General features: G+C 37.5%; 3 protein-coding genes across 3 annotated transcripts; 2 read left to right on the top strand and 1 right to left on the bottom strand.

Annotated features, from left to right (window-relative positions):
- The first annotated feature begins 1,057 nt into the window (after positions 1 to 1,057).
- Positions 1,058 to 5,026, top strand: LOC147399478 (receptor-like protein 7). Its single transcript, XM_086444852.1, has one exon. It carries the CDS (start codon positions 1,443 to 1,445, stop codon positions 4,830 to 4,832), a length of 3,390 nt encoding a protein of 1,129 aa, XP_086300978.1. The 5' UTR covers positions 1,058 to 1,442; the 3' UTR covers positions 4,833 to 5,026.
- A 1,402-nt stretch (positions 5,027 to 6,428) lies between these two features.
- On the top strand, positions 6,429 to 7,286 carry LOC147399477 (PEBP (phosphatidylethanolamine-binding protein) family protein). Its single transcript, XM_086444851.1, has 2 exons — positions 6,429 to 6,905; positions 7,099 to 7,286. Exons 1-2 carry the CDS (start codon positions 6,480 to 6,482, stop codon positions 7,171 to 7,173), a joined length of 501 nt encoding a protein of 166 aa, XP_086300977.1. The 5' UTR covers positions 6,429 to 6,479; the 3' UTR covers positions 7,174 to 7,286.
- Positions 7,287 to 8,547: 1,261 nt separating this feature from the next.
- On the bottom strand, positions 8,548 to 11,106 carry LOC147399476 (putative N-acetyltransferase HLS1-like). The gene is made up of 2 exons (XM_086444849.1): positions 10,321 to 11,106; positions 8,548 to 10,193 (listed from the first exon to the last, which is right to left on the bottom strand). Exons 1-2 carry the CDS (start codon positions 10,492 to 10,494, stop codon positions 9,210 to 9,212), a joined length of 1,158 nt encoding a protein of 385 aa, XP_086300975.1. The 5' UTR covers positions 10,495 to 11,106; the 3' UTR covers positions 8,548 to 9,209.
- Positions 11,107 to 12,246: the final 1,140 nt, after the last annotated feature.

Below are 12,246 nucleotides of genomic sequence, written 5' to 3'. Positions count from 1 at the left end.
TAGGAAGTTTTAATAAATTAAAATATTTATGTTAGGCTAATTTCTTTGTCTTGATTGATGTAATATCTTATCATGGTTCATTTAATATTTATTCAATTCTCAATAAATCAGATTTTTACATTGTATCAGATATCAAGTTCCATTGAGCATAACAATCTTGGTGCGTCGAACCTAAATCATTTTGTTTATGTTATTAATATTTTTAAAAAAATAAAAATAACATGTTTTTTTTTATGTTTCTACAAATCTTTCTACTTCACAAGTTAATCCTTCATGATATCGATTTTTATTTTATCTATAATCTCTTCAATGAGAGTTTTTGTATTTAAACCATACGATCCTTATTTGTATGCTTATGGGAGAAATTATGACGGACCTGATCTAGTAGACCAACGGCTCCAATAGACTTAAAAATGAGTAAGATGTAACAATGATGAACTTCACAGACAGACGAGAATCACCATCAAACTTGATTAGATATTTGTGGATATCCATCATCAAGTATTTCATGAGATCAAGAGAAAGTATTCAATTAAACCAATTCCATACTCTTTCTTCAAAAGACCATGCAATTAAGGAAAGATGTAAGAGATGCATCATATTATGATGCATAAGATATATTGTATCATTGTCAATGTATCTAATAATAAAAGAGAGATTGAAGTGGTGATTGAGAATAAAATATTTAGTAATACCTATTTAAATACTTTAAATTATGAATTATAGATAATTAATAAATCTATATTAGGTTAATTTCTAATATCTTGATTGATGTAATTTCTATAAATACCCGAATAAGGTTCATGTAATATTCATTCAAGAATTCTTAATAAATCAGATTTTGACATAATTGGTATCTCAAATATTCACCAAAACACAACGGAAGCTACAATTCTAAATAATAAATAAAATTGTAAAATATTGATAAATTCTAACGAACAATTGATCATGTCACTTGTAAATCAAACGGTAAAGAAGCATCCAATTTTTTAATCTCATGATGGACTCCTGAAATTTTCAATTTGATTATATATTAGTAGTGGGACCAACAATTAAACTACAATTCCCCATGCTTATAGACTTAGTAATCAAATTTGAAACATCAAAGTCAAGCCTCAGTTTTTCTTTGAACACAACAAGAGCATTCAAAATAATTGGAAGTCTGGCATGAAAAGCCGAAACCAAACGCGTCCTATTAAACAGAAAGCAACACACGGTTTTACTTTGACTTCGTTCCTCTTTATCTGTCTTTTCGGTTCTTCATCGCCATCCCAAGCCGAATCAGAGCCACTTTGGTCGGCCACAACCCCAACCCAAACCTACATCCAACGGTCAAATTCATGTGTGGGGGTCTTTGTAATGTTATCCCTCCTGAAGCTATATCATCCAACCACACCTCTTCACTTTGTAAATCTTATGAGCGTCTCTCTTAATCATCTCCAATGAGATTTCTACTCTTCTCATGGTTTCTCTTACTCTCCTTCATCTCAATTCTGTTCGACGTAAATAAGACTTTGGTTCACGGGCAATGTCACGAAGATCAGAAATCGCTTTTGATCCAATTGAAGCAAAAGCTCTCTTTTTCTCATTCTGCTACATCAAGACTTACATCTTGGACTTTAAACAGTTCTTCTTGGGAAGGTGTCACCTGTGATGAAGTTGGTCATGTTATAGGATTGGATCTCAGTAGCAAATCAATTACTGGTGGAATTGATAATTCTAGCAGTCTCTTTGAGCTTCGGTACATCGAAAAATTGAATTTGGCTAACAATACATTCAACTTTACAACGCCAATTCCGAATGGGTTCGCTCGGCTTGTTAATTTGACTAGTCTTAATCTGTCAAATTCAGGCTTTGTTGGGCAAATTCCGATGGAGATCTCGCGTCTGACAAGGTTGGTTTCGCTCGATCTTTCTACCCTTTTCACGAGACGACAGATTGCATTGAAACTTGAAGAACCAAATCTTAGAACGCTTGTTCGGGATTTGTTGGAATTGAGAGAACTACACCTCGATGGAGTAAATATATCAGCCAAGGGGAACGATTGGTGTCAGACCATGTCTAAACTCTCTAATCTGGAAGTACTGAGTTTGTCAAATTGTTATCTTTCAGGGCCTTTTCATCCCTCTCTTTCAATGCTTGGATCCCTTTCTAAGTTTCAACTTGATGACAACAATATCTCCGCGGACGTACCAGAATTCTTTGCGAACTTCTCCAATTTAACATTCCTGCATCTCAGTGCTTGTCGTTTGTATGGGAAATTCCCAGAGAAGATTTTCCAATTACCGCTGTTGCAGACCCTTGACCTATCATTGAACCCGCGTCTTCATGGTTCGTTACCAGAATTTCCTCAGAACGGACATCTTCAGAACTTGGTACTCTCTGGCACAAATTTCTCTGGGAATTTACCGGATTCTATTGGTAATCTCAAAGACTTGTACAGTTTAGAACTTATGAATTGTGGTTTCAATGGATCAATTCCACCTTTGATGGACAACCTTAGCAAACTCCGTTTTTTAGATCTTTCATTGAACCACTTCACTGGTCCAATCCCCTCAATGGGTTTGTCTGAGAATCTCACCCAAATAAATCTTTCCCATAATCGTTTAAACGGTTCATTTCCTTCTTCTCATTGGGATAAGTTTCCAAAACTTGCTGATCTCAACTTACGGAACAATTCACTCAATGGGCCAATCCCATCGGCTCTGTTTACCCTCCCATCATTGAAAAGGTTAGATCTTGCACACAACCGATTCTCTGGTCAACTAGGTGAGTTTTCTAATGCGTCTTCTTCTGTGTTGGAAACCCTTGATTTCAGTTACAATAAGTTGGAGAGGACAATACCTTCATCAATCTTTAATATCTCGAGCCTAAAAATCTTCATACTTTCTTCCAACAATTTCAATGGCACCTTAGAACTAAATATGTTTCAGAACTTGAAGAACCTTTCTAGTCTCGATCTTACAGATAACAGATGGTCGGTCAATATTAATGGAATAAATCCAGCCTTGTTCCCCCGAGTTCGCACATTAAAATTAGGTTCATGCAAACTGAGAGAATTCCCTGATTTCTTGCATACCCAAACAACATTGACCAATCTAGACCTTTCCAACAACCAAATTCGTGGAAAGATACCCAACTGGATTTGGAAGATTGGCAATGGGACTCTCCTTCACCTAAATCTCTCTCACAACTTCCTGGAGAATCCCGAACAACCATTGACTAACCGTGAGTTAAACTCATTGGCTATTGTGGACCTCCATTCCAACTTGCTCCAAGGGAATATCCCAATTCTGCCTCCATTTGCAACCTTTTTGGATTACTCACAAAATAATTTCACCTCCTTCATCCCAACCAACATTGGTTCATACCTCTCAGTCAACGTTTTCTTCTCTCTTTCGGGCAATAATTTCATTGGAGAAATCCCTATGTCGATATGCAATGCTAGTTATCTTCAAGTTCTTGATCTGTCGAATAACAGCTTGAATGGCACAATACCCTCTTGTTTGGGTAGCATCAGGACCCTCAGAATACTGAATCTGCGGGAGAACAACTTTCATGGTTCAATGCCTGAGACATTTCCAGAAGGATGTAATCTAAGAACTCTTGATCTTTATGGGAACAGATTAGAAGGCAATGTGTCAAGAACTTTGGCCAATTGCACGATGCTAGAGGTTCTAGCCCTTGGGAATAATAAGATGAATGGTACTTTTCCTTCCTGGTTGGGTGGTTTGGCCCAGTTGCGGGTCCTTGTTTTACGGTCCAATATATTTCATGGTCCCATTGATGGACGCCCGGAAACAAATCTTACATTTCCAATGTTGCAAATTATTGACCTCTCTTCAAATAACTTCACGGGTGTTCTGTCCACGGAATGCTTCTTGAGCTGGAAAGCGATGATGATCCAAGAGGAAGAATCCCAATCAAAGTACAAGCACCAGATATTGAGATATGGGTTCCTAGAACTTAGCCAACTGTACTACCAGGACGCCGTGACAGTTACAATCAAAGGGTTAGATATGGAGCTGGTGAAGATCCTAACTGTTTTCAGCTCAATTGACTTGTCAAATAACAAGTTCGAAGGATACATTCCGAAAGCGATAGGAGATCTCACCTCACTTTACCTCCTCAACTTGTCGGGTAATGCCCTGACAGGCCCAATCCCACCATCTCTCGGGAACCTGACACAGCTTGAGTCATTAGATCTCTCGCGAAACCAGCTGAATGGAACGATTCCAACAGAACTGTTAGATCTAACATTTCTTGCAGTCTTGAACCTATCGTTCAACAATCTTGTAGGTTTGATCCCATCAGGCCGTCAATTTTCAACATTTGAATCAGATTCTTTTGAAGGAAATGCTGGATTATGTGGGCCTCCCTTGTTCAAGAAATGCGGAGAAACTCCCGAGGTATTACCATTGCCGACATTTGAAACCATAAATTCTACAATTGATTTTGATTGGCAGTTCATAGTGATCGGATTGGGATTCGGGGCAGGTGTGGGAATGGTGTTTGGTCCCCTATTATTTTGGACTAAAGGGAGGAAATGGCACGATGAATACATAAGCAGAATGCTTCTCAAGATTCTTCCATCAACGAGATTAAATTACAACATCTGCAATGATGGGAGGGTCGATGCAGAGGAAAGTATGGAAAAAGAGGTAACGGAGAATTCAGGAGACGATGACGACGATACCGAGGAACATGAAGAAAGGCGGCAGCGTGGACGGTTTTGTGTGTTCTGTAGTAAGCTAGATATTAGTAGGAAAAGGGCCATACACAATGCCAATTGCACTTGTCATACTTCTCCACTCAGTTCTTCCTCTTTATAGACCCAAATTTCAAAAACTTTGGATGTTTTGTCCGTTTTTTTTTTTTTTTTTCCGTATTTCTTGTATATAAACACAAAGAACATCAACCCATTGGAGTAGGGGTGATGAGAAACAGATAAAATTCGTGATTGTAGTATTTTTTTCTGTAGTGTATTAGCTAAGGAAAGAAATGTTTGTGAACTGGTTTGGGTGTATGTAGTCTTTGTGTTTTCTTTAAAGATCAACTTGGAAAAGAAGTTCTCATTCAGGAATTTAATCAAACAGGTGAAGATTTTTTTTCACTTTTTCCAATACATGAAATCCTAATAAAGTGTATAAAATAAAATATAAAAAAACTTACAAGTTGCACCATAGATGACGTGCCACCCCTAGACCTCGGTTTCTCTGATAGAAAAATAAAATGACCTGAATAACATCATCTTCCGCACTTAAACCAAACTCTATTTATTTCTCAAAATGAGAAACGATACTTTTATAATTTAAAAAAAAAAAAATTCTTTCAAAAACAACCTACTCACTTCTTCTTGTAATTATAGGTGCAAGAAAAGAGATGACTTTAATAACTAACTAACCTTCAGAGAAAAAGGAAAATTTACATCTTTCCTCTCTAAGTATGGTTTTAAATCTCGTCCGATATGATTGTCTCTAATTCCAAGGCATTTTTTAAAATCCTGTTCAAGACAACTCAAATAACTCAGATGTCTCATCTAAGACAACTCGATCTCGTTCATGACCAAGATGAGACGTCAAAACAAACTTTAAAACCATGCCCCTAAGACAACAAAGTAAAATCCAAAGATTTCCTTTTTAACAATTCTCGAGTTCTCGATGAGATAAATCACAAATTTCAAAAGGTAAAAATATAATTAAACATGATGTTTTTTTTTAACAATTACATGAAACAAATTTTTTATAACAAATGCCGACACCTACGCAACATATTGAAAATAGAATGAGTTGTGTTGGGGTGGCATGGGATTTACTGCCATTCTCACAATTCTGATGTGGAGGTGCACACATAATCTGAAATGGTTATGTGCACCTACACGTGAGAATTGTAGTAAATCCTGTGTCACCCCAGCATTAGTGAAAAAGTATTTCAAAGTTGGGATTCTACAATTGTCAATAATATCAAAATATAATACAATTAAAGATTTTCAGAAACTATATAAACATAAGTAACAAAATTAATTATATACTATTACTATTGATTTAATTGTCAAATTATAATCATAAAATCAATTGAACTAAAATTTGATAATTAAAATCCATCATAAAAGGAGGTTGAAGTTGATCTCGTCTGGTCTGAATTTTACAGACTAGAAATTTATAAGTCCAAAAGCCCCTACCCTCACTTGTGGCCCAGACTGCTAGTTAAAAGCCCATTTCACCCAATATTTAGGCCCATAGTTTCTCATTTGACGAATTAAGAGATGCCTTCGGGTCTTATCTAGAAGGAAGAACAAACTAGATTCGTGGGAACGCTCGCCGCGTGGCAAAATAATAAACACGTGTGACTATCATATATTGACACCACAAAAGACATATCCACGTGTCATTCAACCCTTCAAACTCACAATGTATATAAAAGGGTCTGGACTCTAGTAGAGCGACGACTGACTACCAGAAGAATCGAATCGAATCGAAATGGCGAGCGAGGAATTTAGGTTGGTATCCCCAGAGATAGACCAGATGGGCAGGTTACCACGAAAGTACACGGGAGAGGGACAAGGAGCAAAGAAGAACATATCTCCAGCATTGGAGTGGTACAATTTGCCAGAGGGGACGAAGAGTCTAGCACTTGTGGTGCAGGACATTGACGCGCCCGATCCGACTGGGCCAATCGTTCCGTGGACTCACTGGGTCTTCATTAACATACCTCCTACGTTGAAGCGATTACCTGAAGAATTTTCAGGGAAAGAAGAGGATTTGGGAGGTGAGTACGCTGGGATTCAAGAAGGGAACAACGATTGGAAGGTGCCAGGGTGGCGTGGGCCCAAGCTTCCATCGCACGGTCATCGTTTCGAGTTCAAGCTTTACGCGTTGGACGATATGATGCATCTCGGTAAAAAGGTCAGAATATTTACGAGTTTGACTCACGAGTCATCATTTTGGGCCTATTTTAATCTGAATCTCTCAGACTAGTTATTTAGCCCACCCAATGTGTTATAAGACCCATTTATTTTTGGTTTATCTCAGATAACGGGCTTAAAAAAAGCCCAATCATATTCATTTATTTAACTTACGTGTTCATATTGGATGGCAGGTGACGAAGGAGAAGCTATTGGAAGCAATTGAAGGGCATGTGTTTGGTGAAGCTGTGTTGATGGCCATTTTTTAATGGTTGAATTGCTTTGAGGACCGATGTTGCAGTTGTAATTATTCCATAGATTTGATGTTTCGAATGGACGGATTTGATAAATCCAGATTTCATGAAATGTTTTTTTTGTTGTTGTTGTTGTTGTTTGTAGTTTGGGTAGATCTTAATTTATCACCTTATCACATGTATATATATGGCTCAAGAACCTGACATATATGAGATGTTTGATGAGTGTCATTAGATCCCAAAATTTACCTCTTATGATAATTAAAAATCTACAATTAGATCTAACTTTTAAAAACTAGTCAAACCACTCTCTCCTCTCTTCTCTTCGATCTTGTGGAGGGATAAAATCCTTGCCCATCTCTCCAAGATGACGACAACAGAGTGCATGGCTTAATGGGGAATAAAATTCCAACCTAGTGATCCATAACACTCTGATAAGGGAGAGAATGTGCAAAAGATGAATTCTCTTTCTTCTAAATAAGGGAGGGCAAACCACACAAAAGTATGAAATTCTTGCCCTTAAATTTGTGATATTCGTGGGCTCTGGGAGTTAATTTTGACATCAGAGGTTCTGTAAAATAGGAAATAAGGAGAACTTCAAAGAATTGAAAATCAATCTTTAAAGAGTTCACAGATCTCTCAAAGCAATCACAAAATACGTCTCTATAGATCTCTTTATCATCTTTCATTTATAAGAATACGTTAATTTCGACTCAAAAGGTGTTGGATGACATTATAATCCCTCATTGGGCTTTGGTGGGCTCGTGGTATATATTTTGCCACAATTTTACCACGTTGGCTTAACAGAAATCCTTATCCAAGGTCCAATAAGTGTTTGAATTGGATTAATTGGAGATTTTATTTGGCTTTGGTGGGCTCGTGGAATATATTTTGCCACAATTTTACCACGTTGGCTTAACAGAAATCCTTATCCAAGGTCCAATAAGTGTTTGAATTGGATTAATTGGAGATTTTATTTGGCTTTGGTCGGCTCGTGGAATATATTTTGCCACAATTTTACCACGTTGGCTTAACAGAAATCCTTATCCAAGGTCCAATAAGTGTTTGAATTGGATTAATTGGAGATTTTATTTGGCTTTGGTGGGCTCGTGGAATATATTTTGCCACAATTTTACCACGTTGGCTTAACAGAAATCCTTATCCAAGGTCCAATTAGTGTTTGAATTGGATTAATTGGAGATTTTATCAAATAAAATCTTGGTTCGATTCAGATTCCATTTGTACTAGAGACGTGAATTAAAACAATTCAATTAAAAGACATCAATTGTTGATGAAATGTCTTCATATCACGCAGCTTGATTGGTAAATGACAATGATTTGAGTTCCAAAAAAAATCAATAAATCAATTTGGATTACTGTGTAAACATCATTTTTGTCTGTCTAACCAAGGAGGAATCTCCCTTGCCATCACCACCATCATTGTCATCATCCTTCTAATTATAATTAAAATAGAGATCATTCATTGGTTCACATGCATTTACGTACCAAAAGATGTGATAAAGCTTCCTTCTTTGCAAGGTAAGAATATACACCTAACTTAAATCGGCTCTCCCATTGTGGAAAATTCCCGACTGCTTATTTCTCCCACGTGGAGCGCGTAGCTATAGCTATTGAAAGCGATTAGTTCCACTCTGACCAATGAAGTTGACATCCCTCCTTACTTTTTTGCACAAAATAATTCAGGGAAGCGATCAATGCACCAAAATATATGTATGCAAGTTTGTTTAGAACATGTAGTGTTATGTGTTCTTGTCTCGCGCATGATCTATCTTTTGTTTAGTGAATTAGAGTGAGCGAGCACACAGTGGGGTGGTGTAGTTGAAGGATGGACCACATCTTGCTTGGCTAGTCCAAATTATTAGCAATAGATAATTGATCAAGTTAAGAATAAAGACATCACGACTAAATAAGGAAATTAAATATTTGGAGATCTTGTGAAACAGACGTGAAAGTAACAAGAAATCGATGGAGTGATTGGGGGACGTCAGGCGTGAGGTTGGCCAATTAATAGGGCCTTTTAGGATATTTGTTCACACCTCTCTAGGGTCGACAAAAAGGGAAATTGGAGGCCGGGTTCTTGTCAATTCGAAAAGAGTGTGTTTTTCTTCACTTTTCAAGGCTTTTATGCACCACAAATCTTCAGCACTGGATAGTAATCTCGAATGTGGGATATGATGTTGCAACGTGTCGCACTCCCCAACCTCCGTAACGATAACCTTACAGTCTTTACACATTGTTGAAGCCATGTTATGTACAAATTGGCATAGGGAACGCACAAGCATGCCTGATTTCAGGCCCTCGCAATGCACACCATACATAAAATAGAATCCAAACTGATGGAAGATGTCAGGCAGGGTTGGTACCTTGAAGCATGGAAAGACCGTATCGATCAATCTCAAGATCTTTGAATACATGAAGCATGGTAGAGGTACCTTGCCCACTCTTAGCTTGAAAATGTCTCCACTGTTCCACACACTGAGCATGGCCCAACTGGTCGGAGCACAACCATCAGACTCAAACTCACTCCATGACTCGCCACGTGGGTAAGCAATCCATGTACCCAAACTCAGCTTATTTTTGAGGATGCTGTCTATGTCATGGGGGAAGAATTCAGTAGAGCCCATGAACCTTCGATAGAGACATTCGGCGTGTTCTATCTTGAGCTTCACAATCTCAACATTTGGAGATATGTTCAAGGTGTGGTGGCCGACCGGATTGACAAGTATAGCTGGGGTCCTGAATTTAACAAAATGGAACTTTTCTATAAACAGCTTAACCGAAGCTTCATTATCCTTCTCAGTAGCCATGTAGGCAAAATCGACATGGTTGGCAATGAACCATGCTTCCAATCTTCGCACTAGGCTCGAACCTATTCCCTTTCGTCTGTGAAGAGGTGATACTCTAAGACCCAGAATGTATCCGAGACTGGCTTTGTTCTTGGTAGGGCTATGTATTGTTACGATCTTTATAGACCCTTGAATGACCCCAACCAGCTCATTATCCAGCTCGGCCACCTAAAGTAAGTAGAATTAAAGATTTGATATTGATGTCGTCGTAACAGTACTAGGTGCACAGAAAAAATGAAAAAAGAAAAAAAAAAGAATGGTGAAACAGAAAGAGAACACATGTAGAGAGTAGTACCAGCATCTTGTACAATGGGCTGTTACGGATCCTACAAATGGGGTCGCCCATTGTGTCGGTGAAGAGAAACGCTCTCTTTGCTGGCCCTACTTCGCACCTCCGCTCGAGATCTTTGACATGAGACCTGTCAATTTGTCTGTCATAATTCCTTATATTAATCTCCTCAAATGCCATTCTAATCAAAATAATTGAATCCAAAACACAAAACCAAAATCTTGTCAACTAGTAGAGAGTGAAACTTCAAACTTCATTCAAAAAGAGAGGGAAGAAGGAAAAGAAACATGCAACTAGAACTACTACTACTATTATGCTCTATTTGAAAGGAATGCTTGAGGGTTCATTTGAAATCACTAAATCAAGTCGAAGTGTACAAGAGAAGTAGGGATATTTATATCTACTATGGGGAATGTTCTCTATCATCAACCTCATCACCAAAAAAATAGATTTTATTAAAAGGGGGAGAAAAAGAGAATTAATTATGGAATGTGTTTTTGTCTCTATCCCTTGCTCTAGTTAACTTAGGTAACATATCAACGTTGAGATAACCTCAGCCTCACGCCATGCTGCACGCCTATAAGAATATGTAGTTGGCCAACCCAACCCCCATTGATTATGTGAAGGATTAATAAATAAAAAAATTCGTAACAAGGATATACTATACATGTATATGTACCACCTCTAGACCCATTGATCCATTCATATAATAAAAAGGTGTGGCCAAAAAATCTAAGCACCTAATCATGCAAGAACTTTATCTAGATCTTTAGCGAACATTATATTTATTAGTCACCGCAATTTTATAAGCAATAGCTCATCCAATATAAGATCTACCTAGTGAGCAATCCACCATATAATATACCTAGATTAAAAAGATCGATTTTGACGTGTGGGCTCTGTATTGGACTATAAAGTATAAATAAACTTAACGATAATGAAATGAGACACAAGCAATGTTCGTACACATAAATGTATGCCCCTTGAACCTATTAATATATCCATAACCCAACCCAAAATATCTAGTTAAACCTCTAATCATTAAAGAACTTTACTAGATCATTAGTGACATATAAGATGTGATTTAGATATTGAATGGTGTGGATCAAGTGGAGGGTTACGTGTATGATGCATGGTGCTCCACACCAACATTTAAGAACTTTATGATTAAAGTAATCAAATGGGTTATGTGTTGTTGGTTTTTTATTAATGGGAAAGTCACTCTCTACTTCATTGATCTTTCCTTTTGTACTCTTTATGATTCGTAATGTGTAGGCTTTGTGGTCCTAAAAACACTTTAGATTCTAAAGTGACAGTGAAACCCCACTAAGACCATCTCTCGCTTTCAAAACCATCGTATTAAAACTTGGCTGAGTCGACTTGATTGAATTCTGAGTTGAATAGGAACTAAAATTTGTCTGAATTATCTCATCAAGGTTTGTGGCATATATTTTTGTACCTCACTTTTTAAGATCTGTGGTGCTCACAAACAAGATCAATATATCATTCTTTCCTGAGCTTCAACTGATTGCCTATAACTCTACTCTGCCTATTAAGTCAATAAACAATTTGACATAGTTTCTAAGAGGATTAGAGAGTTTGCATACCTTTCCCTTCAACGGGCGACCCCTTATGTAGCCTCGTGGAGGTGGATCAAGTGCCACGTCGTCTCTTGCTATCTTGTCTATGTAGATTGTCTTGCTTATACAAAGTTAACGCGATCATTTTAATTCTTCAAATTGGCCCATTACTTGACAAATTATACTATAGAATGTCCTTTCATGTTCAAGGGCTTTGCACTGTTCGTGTCTTGTACCATGCCTTGCTTATTGTTAGATGTCCTCTTGAGTAGATCATTCTTTGTTAGGTTTTTTGTACCACCCCAGCTACGTACAAGTCCATTAATGGTTAGATCTTCATTGTTTCGAGTAT

The sequence above is a fragment of the Akebia trifoliata genome, chromosome 6 (genome assembly GCF_017979445.1).
Source record: "Akebia trifoliata isolate Shusen 1 chromosome 6, ASM1797944v1, whole genome shotgun sequence".
NCBI classification, from domain to species: Eukaryota; Viridiplantae; Streptophyta; class Magnoliopsida; order Ranunculales; family Lardizabalaceae; genus Akebia; species Akebia trifoliata.
This window is presented reverse-complemented; position numbering and strand designations above follow the sequence as displayed.

Excerpts from the sequence above, each read along its gene's own strand:
- LOC147399476 (XM_086444849.1), bottom strand. The coding sequence starts at position 10,494 with ATGGCATTTGAGGAGATTAATATAAGGAATTATGACAGACAAATTGAC. Across the intron at positions 10,194-10,320 it reads GCCCATTGTACAAGATGCTG|GTGGCCGAGCTGGATAATGA; the intron begins GTACTACTCTCT and ends TACTTACTTTAG.
- LOC147399478 (XM_086444852.1), top strand. The coding sequence starts at position 1,443 with ATGAGATTTCTACTCTTCTCATGGTTTCTCTTACTCTCCTTCATCTCA.
- LOC147399477 (XM_086444851.1), top strand. The coding sequence starts at position 6,480 with ATGGCGAGCGAGGAATTTAGGTTGGTATCCCCAGAGATAGACCAGATG. Across the intron at positions 6,906-7,098 it reads TGATGCATCTCGGTAAAAAG|GTGACGAAGGAGAAGCTATT; the intron begins GTCAGAATATTT and ends ATTGGATGGCAG.